The 25,110-nt window shown below is 37.6% G+C and overlaps 1 protein-coding gene across 9 annotated transcripts; it reads right to left on the minus strand.

Annotated features, from left to right (window-relative positions):
- Nucleotides 1-832: 832 nt before the first annotated feature.
- LOC143461886 (uncharacterized) lies at nt 833-25,058 on the minus strand. Of its 9 annotated transcripts, none has more exons than XM_076959809.1 (41): nt 24,729-25,058; nt 24,496-24,652; nt 24,246-24,273; nt 20,583-20,685; nt 18,819-18,917; nt 16,661-16,753; nt 16,149-16,212; nt 15,753-15,851; nt 15,355-15,498; nt 14,908-15,122; nt 13,984-14,136; nt 13,276-13,362; nt 11,685-11,771; nt 11,421-11,594; nt 11,200-11,314; nt 10,896-11,070; nt 10,622-10,730; nt 10,254-10,525; nt 9,546-9,786; nt 9,106-9,312; nt 8,851-8,979; nt 8,605-8,709; nt 8,280-8,479; nt 7,979-8,191; nt 7,676-7,820; nt 7,282-7,488; nt 7,087-7,191; nt 6,534-6,686; nt 6,285-6,419; nt 5,821-6,063; nt 5,601-5,676; nt 5,241-5,461; nt 4,989-5,150; nt 4,617-4,834; nt 4,411-4,528; nt 4,197-4,286; nt 3,974-4,098; nt 3,771-3,879; nt 3,462-3,634; nt 2,675-2,764; nt 833-1,947 (listed from the first exon to the last, which is right to left on the minus strand). In XM_076959809.1, the coding sequence occupies exons 1-40, from the start codon at nt 25,056-25,058 to the stop codon at nt 2,677-2,679; spliced, it is 5,967 nt and encodes a 1,988-aa protein (XP_076815924.1). In that variant the 3' UTR covers nt 833-1,947; nt 2,675-2,676. The 9 variants fall into 9 exon arrangements, with proteins under 9 accessions (XP_076815924.1, XP_076815925.1, XP_076815926.1 ...); XM_076959810.1 differs by lacking the exons at nt 2,675-2,764; nt 18,819-18,917 and adding exons at nt 17,857-17,868; nt 20,176-20,187; XM_076959811.1 differs by lacking the exons at nt 2,675-2,764; nt 18,819-18,917 and adding an exon at nt 17,857-17,868.
- Between the last annotated feature and the right edge of the window lie 52 nt (nt 25,059-25,110).

Raw genomic sequence — 25,110 nt, forward strand, 5'->3', positions numbered from 1 at the left:
TAAGGTTACTATGTTATAACACTTAGTTAAGTTAACAAGAAACTGTGAAAAAATAGCTTTAAACGCACGATTTGTTTCTGATGTAGTAGTGCCAGCCACAACCGTGTATACACTTAATCGTCTGAAAATGGAAGCGAGAATTGCCCGGAGCGCCTGTGTTTCTTCTGCCAAATTTTCTAATAACTACAAAGCACTTCATCCATCGATTAGTAGACGAAAGAAGCAAATTTCAGATAGGTGGAAAAATTCAGTCTTTTTTATGAGAAACATTGGTCGGAGCCTCTCTTAAGTCCTGCAGTAACTTAGCTTTTACTTTCACAAATTTAGGCACAATTAGTTTCATATAAGTTCCTTCCAGCTTTATTTAAAAAAACGTAAAATGTTTTAAAACCGAAATTCGGTGAAAGAAGATCGATTTAAACGTTAAAATGTCAGAGAATGACAAAATTGTAGTTAACTATGAAGTTTTGCAACAAAACCCTGTCGCATTTAAAAGAAAAACTGCGCGGAAAGAGAATTTATTACAGTGCCTGCACCTTGTCGAATGGAGTTTGTTTCCTCGCGTAGTGAGAGGTATAAACATATACGGGCTGCTACAAAAAAGTGTAGCGCACTAAGCAAACAAAGTATCTCAAAGAGCACGTCCAAACGGAACTATTATTCAAAAAAGCACATTCACGTATGAAATACTGTATTGCTTTAAATGTTCTGGGAAAGATTACCATTCATGCAACCGTAAACATTTCTGGCATTGGCTCATCTAGTCAACCGATTCGTTGTCACCAAGCTATTCAACACGCTAGCTCTGCTAATCGACAAGGAAAGAGTCGTATTTCATTCAATGATATCTTGTTTATTTGGTGCAGCGGATCGTTAGTAAGGCATCACCTTTGATTATAGAAATCGCATTTATAAGCTACGTAATCACATTACACTCTCTCTCTCCGTACAACGTCACTTGATAAAGAAAAAAAGCCCCTAACATAAGATAATATGCTCAAAAAAACTAAACATACAACACAATAATTAGTAATAGCGATAATATTTTTGTGTAGTACAATTTTCCTTTGGCAAACCGGCGCGAGCACAATTATGATTGGCTATGGCGCAGGAAATATACACATATACGGCATCGTGTCGGTGACGTTATCAGGTTGGGGACAAATTATGGAACTCTCCACACACACAGGACGAAAAGCGGCAAATGTACATGCTAAGTGGGTTATACGCGTACATCCAGTATATTGCTCGTACAACATTTACAAGGCAAAACGACGTTGTAACGTGCGGTGTATCGCCACATTTTTCTTAAAGAGTTGCCACCAGCAAGCCAAACAATTCAAACATTGGACTACGTCATTATATACAAGTATAGCAAGTAGCCGTGACGTCACCACAACCAATGGTCATCGTGGAGATTTTTTGTTTCTATGTACACGAGTTTGAAGGCCGCAAATCGGCGCACAAGTCCGAGTCATGAAATAGCTGGCCGCTATCTTCAATAATTGACGGGCAAGGCACATTGAAACAGTAATACACTTTATACAATAGGCGCTAAGTAATATGTGCAAGGAATGCTAGAGTCCATGAAACTTCGGCAGACAGTCGCTCATTTTGAGATTTTTTGGAGGTCTGCACCCCATTCACTGTGTGTTATACAAATCTAAATACTAGACAATGCAAGCGTTGGTCACTCTGTACACGTACATACTAAGTAGATATGAAAAAAAGTGGAAAACAAAGCAATAGGCCGCCGTTTAAAGCAAAGCGGATATTGGTTGTGCAGTTGTCATTTTTGCTAAATTGCGGCGGATGAATATTCACGCTTCACCGGTTGCAGCAGCTGTTGTCTCCCCGTCGCCTTCCGCTCCGTCGTCGTCGGAGTCTTGGAGATGTTGGAGACGGTATCGGGAAGATTTCGAGCTGCGGATGCCGGTATCACCTCGCCTGCAAACAAGGAAAAGTTGACAGTCAATTATCGCTGTCGATTGTGACGTCATAACCATTTTTTATGCACGTCTGTATATGACCATTTTATAAATTGCAAAGTGGTGAGGGTAATCGAAAATTATATCGTGTAATTACTTTGTATTGGAACGTTAAAATAAAATTTACAAGCCATAGCAAAGCTGTGCACAAATCTGCAGCAAAGCGCCACCAACATCAAAGAGCTACGATACCAAAGAAAGCTTTGCGACCCTCATTAGTGCACCACAACGAACACCTTATTCGAAGTATTAGTGTTTTAAATCGCAGTTGAACCAAACAAAAAGACTAACAACGTGCAATGCTGGTAACGACGAAAACATGCAGCAAACTCTGGTTACGCAACACCAACACGAAAAAAAATAGAAATAAAAAATGACAACTGAAATATTGCAACAAAACTCGTTGAGGGACCTCTGCAGGGTTCTATAATGCCTAAAGTTTAAATAGCAGATAAAACCCATAACGACATCGTGCGATGACAGAGTAAATGCTCGATTCAGGTTCAATCAAATTCCTAGCCTTCAAAGAAAGTTGGGGTATTACTTCATGATGACGTAGCCATATGACGTAAGAAAACAAAAGGGATTTGCAAGCTTGGTATGTTAGTCAGCAAAATCACCGCAATGGAGAAGGATGATTTGAGTTGTTCATAGCAAACATGCTGCGATTTGTTTCGCTTTTTTACCTCTATTCCTCAGCGTCATCCGACGCCGCGGCGGCGTCATACTTTGACTTTGATTTGAGGCCTTTGGAGTAGCCGCCGCCCATGCCACTCCTAGTTTAAATCAAGGCATTAACACACCGGTTCGGAACGTCTTAAGCAGTTATTGCAATGATATGTACACACACGAATATGTATGAAAATACACGAAACCATGACCAGCATCGTTTCACAAATGGTGCAGTGATTCAAGTGGGTGATTATCATGGGGTAAGCGAGATGCCTTAATTAATCAATTGGGGTTGCTGCTGGCAATGGGATGTATTTGTGAGGTTTTGTAGTGATTTTGGACATGTAACGTTCCTTTTTCAAACTGATAAATACCTATTTTTCTTGTCTTTTCCATTTCTTTCACTTTCATTCAAAAATATTTGTTTTTAATGAAGGAGCCATTATAATAAACTAACTGATTAGTTAACACTTTAATGGTAACATCATTAAACACCCAAAATTCACAAATAGTTAATTATGAATGCAATCCTTTATAAAATCATTCCATTACAAACAAATTTAATAATTTTCCAACCAACAAAAGTCAGAATCAAAATACACCCTTCTGTGCAAGTGTTTTACCTAAAATGAGAGTCAAAAAGAACATACGACATAGACATAGCGACTTCAGCGTTGACCGTGAAGCTCCTTTTATCCGTGAGTTTTAAGCTACTTAAGCTACAAAGCAGAGCAACTGAAGCGGCGTTTAAGCAGTTCGTCCGCAAAACCGTCAAAAATTTAAACAGAAAACTCCAATTACCTGAGTTTGTTTCGCAGTTGGTTGACCTCGCGTTGCAAAGTTTCATTCTGTTCAGACATGTCGTCGAGGTCGCGCTGGATCTTACGCTTACCGGCGTTAGCACGTGACACCTCCTCTTCCGTGTCGTCAAGCTGACGCTTTAGCGCCTTCACACGGCCATTAATTTTGTCGACCTGGAAAGGTTATTAAGTTTTACAGCTGGAAATGCGAAAAAATAGTGAGTGGTATTGTAAACCAAAGCCAAACGATGGACGCTTAGCTAGTCCTATGCTGAAAGTTGGCAGCTGGCTCTGAACCTTCTTTACCCACCTGTTCTTTGTATTGATCAGCGTGTCGCCTTTCGTCTTCAATCTGCATCAGCGATTCTTTCAGTTTCTTGTCACTACGACGAAGCAATTTGTTGGCCGCAGCGCGTTCTCTGTGATGTTATAATAGAAACCCGTGAATACCAGTGCTTATAGAATTGATAGTCAAAATGCAAAGGTCTGAGTTGAGTGACCGTGAAGACTTACTTAGCTTCACCCTCAAGTTGTTCCTCAGCACTGGCGATTTTGGCCTCAAGTGAAGCAATCGCGTTCTTTTGCTTGGTCCTTATCGTCTGCTCCATTTCGCTCAACTTAATCTTCAGTTCCTTGTTCTGATGAAAAAATAAGAGATTTTTGTGATTTAACAAAGCATGGAGTGAGGTTGCTGCTGTGTGGAAGATAAGTGGAAAGATGAAAAAATTTATCTCACTTGTCTTTCAAGATGACTCTTCGCACTCTCCTGTTTCTGAAGAGCTGAACGTTCGGCAGAAAGTTCGTTTGCAAATTGTTCGTTTTGAGACTGCAATAAAAAGATAATTGTGCGTGGGAATGTTATAAAAAGGCTTACCAACTATGTTTATTGTTTGCGCCATAAATAATAACAACAGTTAACTAACAAATTTTAACATTAACAATTCTTTTACCGTCAGCTTCCTAATCTTTTCATCCATCATTTCCAATGAAGATTCCATGTCTTCACGCTCTTCTTCTACCTCGTTGATGCGCAACTCAAGTCTGCGTCGTTCATCAGCTTGGACAGATCTTCACAGGAGGAGCACAATTAAAATTCGTGAAAATTTGATGGAATTCCTTGAGTGACACTCAGCACTTGGATGTAAATCGCTCTTACTTGTCCTTGAGTCCTCCACTCAATTCCTCTTGAAGATCATCACGCTCTGCTTCTGCAGCACGTCGTTGACGTTCGGATGCAGAGAGATCCTCCTGAGCTTGCATCATGTCCGCCTCAAGGTTCTTCGCCTTCTTCTCGCTCTCACGGGATGAGATGAGAAGGTCGTCACGTGACTGACGCAGGTCATCAATTTCACGATGATAATCTTTGAGTTGAGCCTGATATAAAGGATGAGTGGTAAAGACCGGAAAAAATATTAATCTTCAGAAGAAGTTCATAACTTCACCGTAACCAGCGCACGAAAATGGCAGTAGCGACAGAGCTAACACAAAAGTTTACACGACACTACTCATGCTGAGAAACAGCAGGCACCTGTGCTTTCTTAAGTTGCTTGATGGCATCTTCTTTGGCCTTGGTGGCAGCATCAATGTTGCTCTCAAGATCATTGAAATCCATTTCAAGCTTCTTCTTGGCAGCAGAGGCAGAAGATCTTTGCTTCCTTTCTTCCTCTAGTTCAGCTTCCATTTCTCTCAACTGCAAAAATCAATGGATGTGGATGATTTTTACATTAGAGAGGAAACAATCTGAGTCTGATCTTAATCTTCTCAAGTGATGTGGTGTTACCTGTTTCATTATTCCTCTTCTCTTCTCCTCAGCTTGGTCATCTCGAGCCTGCATCTCACGATCAAAGTTGGCCTTGGCTGCTTGCAAGTTGACTTCAAGGCGAAGTTTGGCGTCTTCAGTCACCTGTAGTTCGTCTTCAAGTTCCTCCAGTTGAGTCTTCAGCTCCTCAAGCTGACTCTCAAGATTACGTTTGCTGCGCTCAAGCTCGTGAGCACTTTTACCTGTGCCGGAAATGTTGGAAAATGTCAAGTTCACCGAATTCACCTTGCCTCAGAAATTTCGATGTCAAGAAACTACAGTTTTCTGCCTTTCCTGTTTCTCGAAGAAATGATTTATATCTAATAAGACACTTAAACTAACCTGTAGCATCTTTGGAGCTGATCAATTCGTCAAGTTCCGATTGTTGTGAGCGACGTACACGCTCAAGCTCATCAATCTAAAAAGCAAGAGTAAATTACAACTCACAAGTTAAAACTGCAAAAAGCAATAATCTTTGTAATATTGTTCCGCTACTGTTGTTTTCTCATCAAATTCAACATATGATTACACACACACCTAGGCACAGACTGAGTCAACTTACCCTATCCTTGAGTTCATCGCACTCATGGCTGAGTGAGATGGCTTTCGTGTCCTTCTCGCGCGCTTCACGGTCAGCTTGGTCACGTTCTTCAGCGTACTTGGAGGAGACAAGACGCTCGTCGGCAAGAGCTTTGTCAAATTGACGCTGTTTCTTCTCCAATTGTGAGATCACGGAGCGGTTGTGATCAGATTCAACAGACAAGTCATCCACATCGGCTTGGAGGCGCTTGTTCGTCTTCTCAAGCTGTAAATATTTGAAGTAACCTTTACGAACTGGATAACTTCAACCACTAAACTACAGTCACATGAAACTGGAACAATTTTTTACACTACCTTGAAATTACAAAAAAATTAACATTGAAGTAATATAACTTTGTTACAGAAGGAGATTAAATATTAAAATTATATCAGATTAATTATTCTGGGCTTTTTGCTGGAGTTGTGCGGCCAAACATTATTCCTTACCTTGTCACACTGGGCGGCTTTCTCTTCCAGTTGCTGGTTTCTGTCTTCCAATTCTCTCTGGAGTCTCTTCTTTGACTCTTCAAGACCGTCGAGAGCTTCACCATCAGCTTCCATTCTCTTGCGAAGCTCTTGCAGCTGAAAATAAAAACTTCTGCATCAGTTATGATTTCCTAAATTTATTGGATTAGGTGAATGATCACGTTTGCTAATATTTCAAGAGTAAAGAAGGTAAGACAGATAAATGCTCACCGCATGGTTGGCAGTGCTAAGTTGCTTCTCGACAATTTTCTTTGCTTCTTCTTCCTCTTCTAGTTGCTCCTCCAAAGCAGCTCTCTCATCATCAAGAGCTCGAATGCGGGATGCAAGCTTCAGTTTGGCTTGTGTCTCCTCTTGCGATTGGGACTGACATTAGAAATGAATGAAGTTATGGTTATTCACAACTAATTTCTAACCCACGGTAAATGCAACCAAGACAGATATACCCTGCTATTTATCATTTTGTAATAATAACTGTTACAATTGGGCGCTTGAGCTTGTTATGATAAAATGAACCAGATCACTTAGAAATTTTGGAATTAAATAAAAACAAGTTATGCAAGTGATACAGGAAGGAACTTGGATCTGAAAAAAAATGATTCAACTACTGGAAGTTATACGAAACTGATACGGCTGATTTTAATAGACAAGCATTTTACTGACTGTTTATTGTTTAGTTTACTGTGAGTTATGTGGAAGCCTTGCTGTAAGTAAAGTTAAATTAATGATCTTTCAGTTCACTGAAGAAGAATATTAAGAATTGTACTTGAGCGTCTTGGAGTTGACTGTCCAGTTGAGATGCCTCCTTCTGTGAGCGGGACAGTTGCACCTCGACTTGTTCAAGATTCTGACTCAAGCTTTCCAATTCCATCTGGATGAAGAATCAATGATCAGCAAATGAGGAATTTTTCGAAAAAAGATGTCTGCATATATACAAAGAGCATCAAAATGGAAAATATACCTGTGCTTTGCTGTATTTATCCTGCAAGTCGTTGCGGGCTCGTTCTGTGTCTTGCAACTTGGCGCTGTACTCCTGGATTTGCGCCTCCTGCTTGCGTCGCTTTCCTTCCGAATCATTCTTGGCACCGGAGACAAGTCTTAGCTCCTCCTGCAGTTCTTGGTTCTCCGATTCCAAAGCGGATTTTGTCTTCTCAAGGGTGGACTTGTTCTGTTTATTCCAAATGTTGCATTTTCAGAAAACTTAAGTCAATACAAGACTAATTGGTAAAATATCAATAGTACTGACTACTGACATACTAATTTATCTTGGAAGATGTTTAACTTCTACAAGTGTCGTGTTGCACTTCAAATGGAATATCTCCACCATACCACGAAGCATCTACAGTTCTACTTACTCGTCTGAGTGAATCAATTTCATCCTGAAATTGTTCGTTTGAGCTGTTGTGCTTTTGTCTCATCTGTTGAAGTTGCGTTTCGAATGAATGTGTCTCAGATTCAAGGGTCTTCTTCAGATTTTCCAACTCACGTTCACGCTGAGATCTAAATATAAGGAAAACGGTAACGAAAATGCTACTTAAGAACAAGCGTTTGGTCTCACCTGCGGCAAAGCTCCAAATCGAAGTTGAATTGCTCACAATGGTAACGCAAAATTAAGACAATAACATTTGATAAACTTGTGAGGTGAAAATAACTCATACTTGATTTCTTGTTGAGCAGCTGTTGTATCAAGAGAGTCTTCCAACTCGGTCTTGAGTGCTTCCAATTCCTCACTGAGATCTCTCTTCTGCTTCTCGGCTTTGCTCCTCTGGGATCTTTCTTGTTCAAGATCTTCCTGGGTCTCTGCCTGAGAATTCTGGAGTTCACGGAAGTTCTTTGTAAGTTGGCTCCTGGCCGACTGTTCCTGGTCAAGCCTGCAAAAAATAAAAGTTGAATTTCAGGTACGTAAGATTAACTTAACTGCTCGTAACTACCTGCTAACTATTTTGTTTGTTGTTTTACCTTTCTTGAAGTGCCGCAAGCTCCTCATCTTTACGTTGATTTTGAGCTTTTAATTCTTCCACTTGCATCTGAAGATCCGCAATTTGATCACGAAGATCAGCAATTTCAGCTTCAAGATTTCTGCGGATCTTTTCCAACTCCTGGCGTTGTTTCTCTTCTTTCTTAAGGCGCTCCTCTAAATCAGATATGACCGCTTCATTCTAGAAGAATTAGATTAAAAACAATTAAGTGGTAATAAAAGGCACTTAATTTAAAAAACAAACAAAAGAATTAAAAGTAATCAACAATAAAATCCTTCCTCCTGGTAGTAACCTAGTAGCATTACCTTGTTCTTCATCTTAGAAAGCATCTTTGCTTTTTCTTCCTCATCTCCAAGGGAGCCTTCAAGTTCATTGCATCTCTCTTCCAGTGCTTTACGTTCACGTTGAATCTGAAAAGAAACGTCAAATTAAGGTCGCAAGTCGATAAATATGGAATTAAAGCTTTCACCGTGAATTACTTTTGATGCGGCAATAATGAGATCCACGTCGAGATGGTTGATGGAGTGGATCTAAAATTCAAAGTCACTTACTTTAGCTTGCATGTCCTCCATCATATTTAGATCTTCATCCATCTTCTTGCACTTGGCATCCAAGGTTACTTTCTCCAGTTGAAGTTTTTGACGAGCAGCCTCTTCCTCATCCAGTTGCTCTTCAAGATCCTAACATCAAAGTTGTTACAGATCAAAGTCAAAGTTAACACGGAAGTAATAAATAACACGGAATATAATTAGAGAATCTTAACAGTAACCAACAAATGATACGAACGAACTCAAACATCAACTCACCTTGATGTTGGTCTGCATCTTCTTCTTCTCTGTTGTAAGAGAAAGGTTTCTCTCCTCTTCATCATCAAGTCGAGCTTCAAGATCACGAAGAATCTCTTCTAGCTCGGTCTTCTTGGCAGCCAATCTTCCTCTCATCTCCTCAGTCTCCGCCCACGCTTCTTGCTCTGACTGAAGTTGATCTGTGAGCAGATTTTTCTCTTCACAAACCTGGAAACGAAATTAGAAACTTTGAAAAATTTCCGTCACTAGAAGTTCTGGTGAATTCTAGGATGTAGATTGGAAGAAATCTTCACGGACAGGTTGCAATTTCAATCATATCTGTGTTCATGCAGGGCTGGTTTATGATTCTCTTTCCTAAAACACTCGTCACTACAAAGTAATTCACAACCATTTTTCTAATTTGATTTGTTTTCTTTGAATTTATACTCTGACATTCACACCTGAGCAAATTTCTTCTCTACATCAGCGAGAGACTTTTCAAGCTCTTCTTTTTTTTCTTGAACCACTTTAAGTTCCCGCTCTTTTGCGTTAAGGTCCTCTTCCTGCCTTGTGACTTGCAGGAGAGGTTTGACTTTTGTGAAGAGTCTCCACCACAGCCAGTTGCGGAGCTTGAGATAAGCAAGACCATTCCTCTGGATGACACGGATAGCACGAAGCTGATCCTTGCGTTTGGAGAAGTTTCTATTGTGACAAAGATAAAAGTAAAAATGAAATCAGGAAAAAATATCATCAGATTTCTTCAGAGCTAAAACCATGTTTGAATTCAACTTTAATTCCATCAATAATTGATCTTTTTGTGAGTTATAACTGAAGATGTTAACTTATCACTTAGTAATAGAGTTCTACTGTAGCAGTTTTCAATGGCGTAAAGTTTCTATCATAAAGCAATGGAAAGATAACAAACATGGCAACTAAAGCTAACATCCACCCAAATAAACCATATACAGATAAAATGCAGCTTTAACTATAAGTCTTGTGAGTTAAGTGGATTATCACTTATCAGCTTTTAAATTAACCCAGTTGTTTAACTCCTATCAAAGCATTTGTTATCATCTATCAGTAAACCAACATATCAAGCAGATTTTTTAACATGGTTATTTAAACCATATCCTCTGTGAAGGAGGAAGAAACTGCAAAGTTGCCCTTACTTGCGAGCAAGATAGGCGCGGCATTGAGCCTGGAACTGGATGATAATGTCGGTCAATTTGAGATCTCTCTCCTCCTCCAAGTGAGCCAGGACACCGCTCCTGAAGAAGATCTTGCTCTGACCTATCCTGAAGAGATTCTCGTCGAGATCGAGAGCGTTGATCATCTTGATGGCAGCTTTCTTTCCATCCATGATGTCTTTAGGGAGAATGTTGGGAGTTAGGATCTCATAACGCTGACGGAACTCTTGAAAGGGAACACGATTTGGGAATCCCTATTGATGGAAAGAATCCCATTATGATGAGGAGACGAAGAGGGTTTTTTAATTGATTTGAAAACTGATGAGAGCTATTAGAAGTTGAAGACAAACCTGTCTGCAGATTCTGATTCCCTCCAATACACCATTGCAACGGAGCTGCTCCAGCACAAGATGCGCGTTGATTTTGCCAGGTCTCTTGTCATAATTAGGAATGATGCAACTGCATAAAAAGTAACTTTCTATAAGAACCTGAAGTTAAAAATTTCAAAACCTGGTAAAATTAAATATAAACCGTAATAACAACAGTAATGCAGCATATTTCATATCTACGGGAGCAATTTCAATAGTTTTGTACGGACACAAAGCAGTGTATTGCCTAATTTACCGGACGAAATTGGGGTTGGTGTTTCTTAAAGTGACCATCAATTTTTGCAGCTGGTCCTTGTATAGAGCACCAACGGTCCTAAACATCCCTTTCTTTGTCTTGTAAGCATGGCTGCTTGAAAATTTGGACTCTCCTCCGGCTGCAACCAGTTGTTCGAGTCCAACAACCTTCGACACTAAATGACGAAATGGTCAATACGTTATTATAAGTAAGCCAGCTATTTTGCTTTGAACACTTGTAGTATCTTAAACAAAACCAAGCAAAGTTGAAAACGAAATAATGATGAAGGATTTTAGCTACTTACTGTCCCTCCACATGATGCTGACAAACTGGTCGGTGGAGTTGTGGAGAAGGTCAGTGACGTTGTCATTCAACGGGTCCATGTTCTTCATTAACCATTTTGTAGCTAAGTAATCGACCTTTGAATCAAAATAAAACCATTAATAACCGCATATTTTACTGATAAACGCAGACTTATAACCACAGACTTTATAAATACCATCAGCAGTTGGCAAAGTAAGCTACCTTTCCAGCGTAGTGAATGATCGAGAAATCACAGTTTCCTTTAAGCTGTTTAGCACGTTGAAATTTTGGATTTCCTCCCAGTTGCTTGACAACTTTTTCCACAAATGTCTTGTCGGTTGCCTTCGGGAACCAACATTCCTCATCCAGTAGCGATAGGATCCCAGGTGGGTTGGCCTGAAGAAGATTTCAAGATATTTTGTCTTTTGAAAACGAAGCAACAAAAAAATTTGAAAAAATGAGGGATTTAAAGAAAACGTTTCGTACTTGACTTTCAATGAGGTTGATGCAAGGTTGCAAGTCCAATCCGAAGTCGATGAATTTCCACTCGATGCCTTCACGGCGATACTCTTCCTGCGGAAGACACAAGAATTGGAAAATGCACCAGCATGCGGTGGTTATGGAAACATTAGTAATCCACTAGTCGTTCATACACAAGTTGATCAAAAAGACAAATCCTTCTTACATATTATAGACCACAGCACGCATTCTTTGTTAAACCAAATAAAGATGCCAAGTTGATTTTTTTTATACGCAAGTAGGTACTTAATTTGAGCTTATTACAAACCCTGTGATTACGAAAAATAGAAATTGGAGCTAACAAATTTCCTTGGCACCTTTATCTAGTTTGTAATATCAAAATTAATGCAAAGTTCATGCTTGTTATGTTCAGTAGTTATTGCATCTGAATGCCAATACCTTTCCATTTCACAAGTGTAAAGGTACAATAGCACATAGGTTTGTAAGCAGGATATTAAATAGGTTAATCACTCTAAACCAGGGTTATTCAACGGTTGAAGGTTGAAGACCACTACTCTAAACTGAACGAAAATTATTGACAATGGGCATCAACTTTGCATAACAAAAACACCGAACAAATTTCATGAAACACATTACACTCATACCATGGTGCATGTAATTACACAATGAAATAAGGTAGGGGCGGGGCAAGACATAATTCACCGCTTTTCAGTTAATTGAACAGAAAGAGTTATAACAAGCTAGTTTTCAGAGTTTTTCTTGATTATGCCCATTTCTAAAATGATCACTGAGGTGTCACCAAACGACAAATAACAATTTCCAAAGAATACGTCTTTTAAGTTCGCTTATTAAGATTTCTATAGGTATGTAAATGACATGCAAAAAGGCTTTAAGGCAACTTGAAAAGTGTTTCGATGAGATCGCACTTTTGCTGCCATGGGAATCAAAAAAATTTGCATAATCTGAAGAGAGGCATACGTTTGACACCACGGCGTTATTCAGTAACTGTTTAAATAATATTTTTATTTCACTTGGCAAATTGATTCGTGTAGAGCATTTGGCACTTTATAAAATCTTTCATTTCCACAGGTTTAACAATTTATTTAACCCTTATGATATGTTGCTGCGATCGCTTAAAACATGCTGATCATGAGTTCCATTTACCGGTAGAAGTTTGGGCAATAAAACAATAAAAATTGCTTGATTGCAAAAATATTTAAGGCACAGTAAAGAGCGAAATGAAAGAAGTGCTGACAGAAATTAAAACGATTTTGTGAGTTAATGTACAAATAATTTTCAGTCGTTGAGGATAGATTTTCTTTTAAAAAAATTTTAGTTCCAACCACACTGAGTGAATTATTACAAGAGAAATCAAATGAAACCTAGGCATGCAAGAATTATCATTTTACGTAATTGAAAAGCAGACATTTGAAAACTTTACTTGGAAATTAAGCTAAGAAATCTTGGCTTAATACACACCACAGAGAAACTAAAAAATAAATAAGCGTGCCCTGTAAACCTCATCCAAAAAGTGTCGGCCACACGTGGTGGTGGAGCTAGCAAAAGAATCCGTGCATATTGAGTCAATTTAACAAACCTGTTCCAGTATAAACATAGTATGATTGAACAGCTGCTGAAGTTTTTCGTTGGTCATATTGATACAAAGCTGTTCAAAACTGTTTATCTGTAGTACGTGTGCGTATTTCGAATGCAGGGGTAAGTTTTTTCAACAGCAATGACCAACATCGTGTACGCATGTCACCGCAACATTCGTAAAACAGTTACCGCATCGTTAGCGTTGTGTTCCAAGTGAATTCATAACATGTTTTTTAACATAAACACGCCGTTTGTTAACGGAAGGAAGCCAATACGTGAGTTTTTTTGTAAGTGCCATTCATTGGTGACAGCAGTGATAGAAGATCCAGCAAGCAAACATGAAAATACAAGATAAAACGACTGTTAATACAAAGCACACCAAGCCCCGAGAACTTGCGATGTCACAATTGCAACAATTGTGATGTCATCGAGTTCTCACTGGGGCGGCAAGTTAAATTACCTGCTCTAGAATAAACATAGTATGGTTGAACAACTGTTGCAGCTTTTCATTCGTATAGTTGATACACAACTGTTCGAAGCTATTCAACTGTGTCAAAAAACATCTTACAAGATTAGAAGTTAGCCAGTACTACCATTTGACATATCAAATTAACAGACGGAGTTTGATTACAGCAGGTCCAAAGTAAATGTAAATTATCCCAGGAATGTTGTTATATCTTGTGAATGAGCATAAAGGTATTTTGTAAACCTCGAAGATTTCGAATCCAGCAATATCCAAGATACCAAGGAAGTTGGTGCCTTGTCGTGTAGTCCTGTCAAGAGAGCGATTAATTCTGTCCACAATCCAACGGAACAGACGCTCATATTGCGCCTTAGCCAAGGCTTCAACAGCAAAATCAACCTAATGTCAACAAAAGCACGTTTAGAAACCAAAAGAGAAATATACACGACCATTGAAGTGTGCAGAGATTGCAATTTTAATCCTATTTTTGTGAAAATAATATATACAGTGGAGCTAAAACTGCTACATTGTGGTAAACATATTCCACTGAAACATATTATATTAGATTACAATTTTACAAAAGTAAACATGATCCTGAAAAGTGTGCTTAGCTGCTTAAATTAATTAAAACGGAATGTATTTTTACAGTATCATGATATAGTAGCATGATAGCATACATTCAGATACTTTTCTGAAAAGTGCAAATATTGCTTTTAAAAAGGTCAGAAAACCGACCAAGTCTACTACTGGCTTATTAGACAAGGTCAACCTAATCAATGGAGTGCTCCATTGCATTAAATCGTGAACCCGGTTTCACTACATTAAATTTTGCTGTTTTTTAAAAGTTTTGCAAAGCACTGGTTTAAATGCAAGGTAATTTACATTTAAAATTAAACAGTAACCTTGTATTAGTTAAATGTCATTTACCTTGCTATTTTGCTGGCCAATGATAAAACGATAGCTAGCTTAGATAGCGTATCAAGTCAAAACCATATATTTTGTAACGACTCCCTGGATTTATGATTATGATATAAAGCTATGAACAATACAACAGTTTTTTTGCCTAAAGGGCCCTTGGGGCACCATCTTGTGAGATTTTTATCGTGGTCGTGATGCAGTAAAATTCAGTAATTATCTAAACTTAAACATCAAAACAAGAGTAATGCTAACCTGTTCTTTGGTCTGTGCTTTGTGCACGAAATCACGGCCGACCTTTATTTTTGGTTTCAGAAGGGCCTTCGTGAAATCAACAACATGAATGCCAAGAAGTTGAGAAACACGTTGTGCAACGGTGTTGTCTGGCATTGACGCCTGATCTGAGTTTCGTTCTTTCTTGAACTCCATGTTGCCAAATGATAGAACAGCGGATACAACCTTCAACATCGCTGTTGAAGCAACATTGGTTATTATTGAAGTCTACTCTGAATGATTGCAAGTTTGTGGAATATTGTAATTATTGATAAACCAAAGAATGAAAAATAGAAAAATAAAGAATTAAAAATACAAAACTAAATAATTAAAAATAATGGGAAAACTACATATTATCTAAACAAAGACGCATTATTTTAACAAAAAGATTAAAAACAGCATGGAAGTGAAGGAAACAAACCCTCTTACATTTAACATCTGATTCACTGATGTTCATGATTTCCATGGCCCGAAGAGTCTCCTGGAAGACATCAGTATCATTTGCTCCCGCAACAGTTTGCATCCCGTTCGAGATGAAGCGGTAGTTTTTGATATCCTGGAGAAGGAGCTCGCCTGTTTGTGTAAAGACAATAATGTAAAAAATGCAGATAAAAAGACTAAACTGTTGCAACAACAATTACTGTTATAAAGCTCTTTACATGTTAAAACAGGATTATACAGTAAGTTAAATGGTTAAGAAATTCAATCACACTACTGGTACATTGGTAGTTCGAAGTATGTCGAATGAAAAGCTTGATATTTTGCAACATCAAAGCAAATGTAATAGTGTATAATGACATTGCAACTGTCTGCATATTTCCTCTTACGCTTAAGTTGGTCATTGGCTCCAGCAAGCAGTTGATAGAATATGTGGAAAGTCCTTTCATTGGGGGCTTGTTGATGCACTCTGGCCTTTTCCAGCAAGTCTATTGCACAAGAATTTGGTTTAGGAAGCAATTTAACATCCTGTGCATTTAAATGTAGTCAGGTGTCAAGAGTTGGCTAAAAGACCAGCTCACAATACTAGAAAGAACCCGGCAGCAAGTTATTTGCTGAAATGTTACTGAAACAGTTACATTTCAGAACATTTGCTGTTTTAAGACAAACTACCATTGTATTATCAAGCCACCTTGCTTACATACCAATGTGAATTAATCGGCCTAACTTATGTATATAAATTTAATATCAGCAGCCTATCTATTAAAATATGTGATAAAACATACATGTTTCAATGTTGGCTCCAGAGATATAACCCGAAGTATCAAAGTTGATACGAATGAACTTTCCCTGCAAAGGAAGTGAGTCTATTTTAAGACGCTATGCGCTGGAATGCGAACCACAGTGTCAGACAGCGTGACTAAAAGTTAAACAGGTCACCTGCCTGGCCATGTATGTGTTATATTTGCTAACTTGCATAATTTAGGGTTTTGAATAAGTTATACTGTACTGAAAATGACCATTGTTACAGTATGTTGCAGCATGATATATAAGCTAGGACAAACAAAGACTCTGGTTGATCCAGTCATTAAACTCAGCAGAAAATAAGGGCGTGCCGTATTAGCAAACAGGCCAAAATAGGAGATAAATAAAGTAAACTACATATCGTGGTACATTAAACAAATTTACATTTTCGTCACGATCTTAACTTAGAAATTTTCCATCGTTATCTACTAAATCAGGAACCTATGACAGCTGGAATAGATGTAAATGTTACAAAAGGAGGAATGGCGCTTACAAATCTTGAAGAATTGTCATTTTTGACAGTCTTTGCATTACCAAATGCCTCCAAGATAGGATTAGCTTGCAGAAGTTGCTGCTCCAATTCACCCTGCAATTATGCAACAGACATTTTAACGCCTCTACAATAAAGTGGTTGTAAAATATCCTTAGTTTAAAGCATGAATGTTTTTCACAAGAAATATATACAACACAGTTTTGAAAAATCTTCAAGTTGAGATAAAAATTAATACAGGTAAATTTACTAATGTCATAGAAACATAACGCAATACTTGCAATTAGATAATGCATGCCATTAAAGTAGACGAACTGAAAATAATCCTGCTAACATGCTTTTAAAAGGAGATAATTTATAGCCATTATATATTTCATTGTAATTTTCACCAACTCATCAACGCAAGGTTCCTAATTTAAGTGCACGGTAAATCAACTCTGTTTGCATACCACAGTAAAAGTAATCCATATATGGCAGTGCCATTAGCAAACTTTCAAATCAGTATCGGGTTGTGTTCAGAATAAAAACAAGTATTTACCCCGCAGAAAATACCAGTACTACATAGAACAGGACATTATGATGCTTTATAATAAAAGCTGTATCAACAAACTTTTCCATCTTAAACAGGCTGATATTGGCTACAGCTGCACTTAATGTATGTTATAAAACCTATGCATGGCACTGTGATGATGCATACTGCAATCAAGACACCACAAATAAATTTATATATAAGCCACCAGTTTAAAACAAATGACTTCGCCATGCAACTTGTTACAAGAGAAAAAAACAGAAACATTTAGGTGACATGCATGCTTCGCTTTATAGTAGTTAAAAGTAAGTAAATGGAAACTTAGATAGGTAAAATATTAAAATCATATCTGATGTAATTAATATGCACAAGATTGCATTGAAAATACAAATGCACAACAGCCTCACTGCTTTTACAATTAATTTTTACAAGAATGTCAACATGACACAAAACCATTGATAAATTTTAAGGACACCGTTGTGCATTTCTTGTACTGAGTTATAATGCAGTGAGTTAGCAGTGTAAAAAGAATCAGTTCTTGAACTTATTAGAACTAAACCAGCGTGAGTACGTCAGCATGGATCATCATCTCTATGTTACAGTTATTGCTTGTTTAATAGAAATGGCATGATGACATGCATTAAGTTTGGGCGAAAAGTTGAATACTTACGTATGCCAATTGCTATTTTATGAACAACAACAACACAGTTACAGTATATGGTGATGAATATAGATAAGGAAATAGAGTTCACACAGGATGACTTTATTAGCTGGCTAGATGAAAAGTATAAAGGTGGTCACTTTGAATTTAAACCAGTGCATCATAACAGTATTTTGTAGGTTTACACTGTTACAGTCTTTAGAAATTAAGATCTAATTACAGTGATACTATGCATATTTCGAGGTAACAAAATAACATAAACAATTTAGTTTTGAATTCTTAATCAAATATACAGTATAGACCTAGATAATAGATTTCAGCTTTTCAAGCTACTTTTGCAAAAGTGCATCAAGATTATCGACTAATAAAGTCACTTTCATACCAAATACTAATTATAAGCTTCATTTATGTAAAATAAATGAAAATTCGGTGGTAAGTATATAAATATCCTTCGAGTATATTACGCAACCCTGGTACAAACTAGTTTTATTTATTCATTTTTTTTTATTTATTATAATTTTTATGTTAATTATTTTTTTGTAGACTGTTTCTCTGAACAAATCAAATGAAATTCAGATGAAGAAGACAAATTTGGTGCAATAATATCTTACTAAATGAAATTACAAAATATTACAGAACAAATTAAAAAATAATAAGTAAAATAAAACAATGTGGACAAACTGTGACTACATTTATAAATAGGATGTGAAATCACAGTAACTTCCAGCGCTGTACAACCTTGCAAATCAGCAAGCCACAAGTAGGGTGTCACATATACAGATAGCAAAGCATGTCTCAACAGGCAAGTCTTTGAAAGATCATTGAAAATGCATGACGGGATGTTCATGGTGTCATATGAGTATACTTTGACATAGACACGACATTACAATCAAATGTAAGGAGACAACAGTGCATAAGCCATGAGTGGAAGAACAAGATGATCTGTGACAACTAGCAAGCGTGTCACTCACAGCAGTAGTTGAAAAAGATTTTGGTCGCTTTCTGCGCCGCTTGCGTTGATTGAAGATGTCGTAATGAACTGTTCCGACAAATTGCACGTCTGGGTCTTCCTGACATAGGTTTGACATGAAAGAGAAAGAGAGAACTGGAAAGTAAAGATGGAGAATCAAAGAAACACAAGTGGGTAAGGGATTGAAAACAATGAAAATAAGCTGGTGTAAAATTTGGGGACTGTAAAAATATTCAAATATGCAGTACAGCACACAGGAGCATTGTTAAATTTGATTTTACTTCCTCTGAATTTTTAACACAGTTACCTTGCAAATGAGAATGTTACTTGAATTTTCTAGCGTTCACTGCAAACTCTGGATTATACTGAGTGTAAAGATCTTAAAACCCACATTCATTCAAGCATTTCAAAACAGGCTTTTAACAAAAAATCTTAACTTTTGTTTGGAAAAACACAGAGAGAAAGAAAGGTAGACAGGATAGTAAAGAGGTAGGATTGAGTTTCAAAACCTATTTTATCGGCCTGTTGACTACTTTAGAAGAAATCAATGGGGCAGACATACTTGTATTGATGTATTTGTATTCAATGAAATGGAAATGATGCATTGGTTAAATATGAGACCAATAGAACTACCAACCTTGCCGATTATTTTAACTTCATACTACAAGGCAAACAATAATGACCTTAAAGTATGCAAACCCAAATGCTTGTCAAATGGATATTTGAGGGAAGGTTCACAACTACTTACCATTTATTGGATTTCTTACACTTTGCTGAACAAGATTTACTACTTAACTGATTCACTGAACTTAATCGTTATTTATAAAACTCCGTATTATACTTCAACAAATCACACATTTTTCAAGAAAGCACACCAGAAAACTGAGAGAAAAGCAATTCGAAAACTTATTCAAATCCAAAACAAAATGTATAATTTCAAAATTCGCAGCACTTTGACAAGCTGTCCGAAGTTACATTAAAACTAAGAGAAAGCTTAAAACCCTTCAAATGACTACTATAAAAAACAAATTAATAAACCGTTTCACAGCATGCAGTACGCGCAGTGTGTGTATCTTAAACACATAAACACCACAAATTGAAATATAAACTACATAATTAATGATTTTTATTGATAATAATTACCAACTACTTCTGCAGTGAACTATCAGCTAAAATTACTCTTGTCAGTGCTTATTGTGTGTGTGTGTGTGTATGTAAAACAAAAAGTATGTTTGTCTTTACTTCAAATAAATAAACTCTATCAGTGTTATGATCGTAATAAATCAAATGTTGAACTAAAATTTATGAAAAGCATGACATAATTAAACATAACAAATTGTGTATATTTGACCACTTGCCTGCTTGAATTCCTATATAAAGAATACAAAAGTTTAAGTGTAGTAACGGCTAACTTATCACGCAAATTCACACATGTTATAGTATTCACATTGGTAAGTTTACCATATATGGATGTATATTACAAGTTTAAGTTTAAATAAATGGACAATAGTCAACAAAATGATGAAATTGTTGAACAACAGATAGAGAACAGTATTATGAACATTGATAAACTGGAACGCCTTCAGCAAATTGCTAAGTCTATATTTGTACATTCCTTCATTCAAGTGTCCGTATCTTTCCCGTTCTTAATAGTCTAATAATGGTCATTTCCTATAACGATCTGGCGCATATTCATGTAAAAAATCATGTTACTGTAAACACATTACATCACAAACTGTTGAAAGTTGGAGAAAGAGCTACTTACAGGTGCTCCATGAGCTTTTGTTCCTTTCGGAGAAGCAGCCACATGAGCCAGGAACTGAATCACTTTTTTAGTGTTTTCAGTTTTTCCCGCACCGGATTCACCACTGTCAAATTGATTTCATTAAATTTTTGGAAAATCATTGCAAAATAAGAGTTATTGTAAGATTTCACCAGAAAAAATAGTAATAAAACAAACCCACACAAATCGCTTAATAAAAATTTTAAGTGAAATATGGCAGAACGTAGAACGTTGTAGTGACGCAGGTGAATTGTAATTTGTGACTAAACATGGAAAATACAGCATGCTGCTGCCCAAAAACTGAGCTGTTTACTACAGGCACTTTACCAACGCATAAATGGTGCATTTGGCACGTTGGCTTCCTATTTAATCGCAATTACTTCAATTAAAGCAGTTATCAGGAAACAAAGATCCATGAACGCCAGACATTGTATTTTAGTGCATGACAAAGAACATTTATGTACATATTTTTAGTGATTTGTTTATGTTTAATGCACCGACTAGAGGAAGTAAATCTCCGCGTAATTGGGAAAATACAGAAAGTTGTTACAATCAGCACACGCCCATAGCTGTTCTACCTACTGAGAGGTACATTTCCAGGCTGGGCGGTAATGGTTAAGGACACCCGCTACGGCGAATTACGACAAATTCCAACATAAAAACGATGCTCGCCAAGTGTTCTTCAAAAAGCTATCGGTTACGTCAGGACAAAGCGATGAAGCGAGACGTTACAACAGCCAATCACGCGGTGTTCTCGACAAAATGACGCACTAAAATGCCGGGCTAAGCGGAACCGCGTTTCCATAAAAGGACTGAACAAGACCTCCTTATATGGTCGGTGGGCAGGTGCTGGTGAATGCGGTAAGCGTAGCCCGAAGCCATCAGCGGCAACAGATAGCGTACAGACTATGTGTTGAAAGTTGTAATTAATTTTCTATTTACTTCGTGCTGGGACAACCGCAAACACGTAAAAATTTGCAGAGTATACGATATTTAATGTGATACATCAAAGGACGGGGACAAAAATTTTTGCAATAGATCCCAAAATTTCACGACGCTAATATTTACAGAAGAGAGCGCAACCCACTTGAAATTACGACTTCGTTCGCGCTTGACCTCGTTTCGCAGTGACATCTGATCGTAGACAGTGGCGATTTGTAAATTTGAGATAAGAGAAAGTCGCCAGTATCGCTGGCCCCAATAAGGCAGCATCGCTTTGCATACCACTGCTGTGTAAACAATATCTGTGACGTGTGGAGATCGTGGGCAACAATCGTAAACATTGAACAAAGTATTAATTGTTTGCGTACGCTGCCATGCGATTCTGACGTCATTCTAGAAGAAACGTACGTCACAAAACAAAACGACCTTGCAGCAAAATTCTCCGAACTATGTTAACTAAAAAAAAGCTCGTGGAGATATATTATTTTGGTCGTAAAAACGCCCGTAAAAAGTGAAACAAGTCGCCACGGTTTATTGTGATGTTGTAAATGGTCTAAAAATTTTCAGAAACTCGACACCAATAACAGGTTTGATTTGTGTTCAGTTAAAACTAGCGAGGCTGTAAACTAATTTCAACAACGTTGACGTTTCAGAAGTTTCACATGCATGGCTTTAAGCAAGCCTTTAATAGCCACAAGTGTAATTTAAAAGCAGTAGCATCGTTAACAATTAGGGACCCGACAACAAGGCTGGCTACTTGCCATCAATTACTGCAGCCACAGTAATTTGCTAACGAACGGATCCCACGGGAAGTTCAGAATATAATTTAACAGCTCTACAAGGTTGTAATTTGCTGCTTATGTATTCATTGCCGACCTATTGATAAGTATATAGGGTTGGTGCGTCGCCAATCTGTTTGCATCACGAAACAGCTTCCGGTGACGTCATTTCCGGAAGGGACCGGGCCTTCCTGGAACGTGGTATGCAATGAGAGTGAGCTGAAAACAGTAACACTTAATGCGCCCGAGCATGAATGCTAGCCGTGACATGTATAAATGCGCAGAACGGTAAATGATCAGAAATTCGTGAGTTGCAGCAAATCTGTCGACATTTCGTTTCCTAACATAAATACGCCAACACCCGTTATTCTAACAGATTATCGTATACCTTATACGCAGAAGACTTGTTTAAGTGATGTTTGCGTTAGCTTACGTAATAAACCGGTAAACTACATGCAATCATGACAAACTCCAACTTGAAGATACAACATTATCGGTATTTATCGGTGAAATTTGATCATGCTACCACTGCAAACGCAAAGTTCACGTAAAAGTTTATGTACACTGTATCGGTAGTAGGTATATTAAGTACTGTTTCACCTAATCTATCTAAAAGATCCAAGCATATATAGAATTCGCAAGTCTTAATAAGCGTTGTGCTTTCTACAGTTCCTACAATTTGCACGTATTGTTGTACTATTATCAGTTTTTAACATTGCAGTCTTCCTAGACTCCTAACTACAATTTCGCAAAGACCAGTTTATTTTGCCTGCTAAAATAGCTCAAAATATGCATATATTTTTAACACAAAGGGGCTTTTTGGATATACGAGACGTCAGGTTGGGAGAAAGTGACAAGCAGACAATATCAAACAATGACTACACAACGACGTTTGGTGCCAATTATGACGATAAGCTATAAGATTATGCTCAAAGGCCTAAGTGACCTAACAAGCAAACGCAACCCAAGCGATGGCATCCGATTTCATTTACAAAGTAGCACATCTAAAACATGAATTACGACGTGGCAACGTTCGCTTTCTACAGTGGACATCACGTAATGATGTAAGAATAAAGATAAGTAATTCGCTGGGATTTTTACACAATCGCTGGCACATTAATTTCGAAGTTGTTAATGTGTACTCGTATGGATTCGTAGGTAGGTGGTTACAATTACAGAAAAACACAGAGAAAGCGCATTCCAACAATACCGCACCTACACTCTTAAACGTTTAGTAATTTATTAAGTGCTCTTGGGTATTTCCACAACTTGGAAACTTACACTATTAACGTGGGCAAATTTAGGTATTTCAAGTAAACTACTTTTCAAGTAGATAACTACATGTATTGCCATTGTGACTGCCATTACGGTCAAAGTAATGCTAAGTATTTCAGGACAAAAAAAGGGTATTTCTTTCTTAGCACAACAGAAAAAAATGACAAACGTAATGAAGTGGTGCGGATCAAACATTAAAGTCTTATACAAACAACCTATGTAATAACAAAGCAAACTTGCTTTCAGACATTCGGCAAGACCAGAACAGCGTTGGCTCACAAAACAAAATACAACTTCAGCATAAATTGCTCCTTTTTTAAGCCCAATACCAAAAAACATTTTGTTATGGGTTTGTGGAACAGAAATTTACAGTTTACAGTTTGCTTGTTGTATACTATTGCTATCTATGCCCACGCCACCTATTTTATGCAAACAAACCAGCCTAACAGATGCGTTCGATAGCATTGTAGACAAAAAGTGTATTGATTTTTGGACATTTTTGTCTTAGTTAAGCCTTCGTCTCTTTCCGAGGAATAATTAAAGAAAGTCAGCATTATCTTACTAAATTATTTAGGTGTCTCTTAGAACAACTCAGCCATATTTCACAAAAAAATCACTTATTGCACAATTGATAAATATGAGTACTCACGTGCAGAGAATAGACTGGTCTTCACGATCTGTGAATGGAAAGTAATATTACAACATCTGTCACTGTTATGTAAAATCCTAAGCGTGCTAAATATGTGAAGGGTTACCTAAGCTATATGTGATGCAGCTGATGCAATTCACATTCAAATAAAGAATATATACATACTTCAAAGGAATATCAATGCAAAATTTAGTACATATCACGGGAAATTTTTTATTTAAAAATGGTAATAAAATAAGTTATACTTTACCTTGCAACATGCTCCTGTATGCTGTATCTGTTATGGCATATACGTGGGGTGGCACCTCGTGACGTTTCTTACCCTTGTACATGTCAATGACTTTTTCAGTGTAAATTGGATAGAATTTGTAAGGGTTGACAACCACACAGAACAATCCAGAGTATGTCTGAAAGAAACGCAAGTTTCAACTTATAAACATGTAATATAATGTTGAAATTTCTAACCAAAATGAAGGCGCTTACATAAATGAGACCGGAGTAGTATCTGTCTTTAAGATTGTGTAGCACAGAGGCTTCATTGAGGCAGGTCATGTCTGCCATGTCTTCTACTTTGGTAAATTTCGGCGGATTCATTTTTTGCACATCATTTTTATTGAGCGACATTTTCTTGCCACTGTCAGCTAGCTCAACAACCACTTCATCGCCTTTATCACTCTTAAGACTGGCAGCTTCGAAACCGTGTTCCTTGGAGGGCACCCAGACCAGCCGCTTCTGCGTCCAGTCCGCCTGACGTGCAGGGTCATTGATCACTTTCTTGTCCACGACCAGGTATTGCAATTCCTTGTCATCCATGGTAAATTAACTTTAATTGGCACAACAGCAAATCAAATGGTCATTTAAGAAA

This window comes from Clavelina lepadiformis, chromosome 6 (assembly GCF_947623445.1).
Source record: "Clavelina lepadiformis chromosome 6, kaClaLepa1.1, whole genome shotgun sequence".
Classification (NCBI taxonomy): domain Eukaryota; kingdom Metazoa; phylum Chordata; class Ascidiacea; order Aplousobranchia; family Clavelinidae; genus Clavelina; species Clavelina lepadiformis.

Excerpts from the sequence above, each read along its gene's own strand:
- LOC143461886 (XM_076959806.1), bottom strand. The coding sequence starts at position 25,058 with ATGGATGACAAGGAATTGCAATACCTGGTCGTGGACAAGAAAGTGATC. Across the intron at positions 16,754-18,818 it reads AATCTTTTTCAACTACTGCT|GGTGAATTGGAGCAGCAACT; the intron begins GTGAGTGACACG and ends GCATAATTGCAG. Across the intron at positions 13,363-13,983 it reads CTGGATTCGAAATCTTCGAG|ATAAACAGTTTTGAACAGCT; the intron begins GTTTACAAAATA and ends CACGTACTACAG.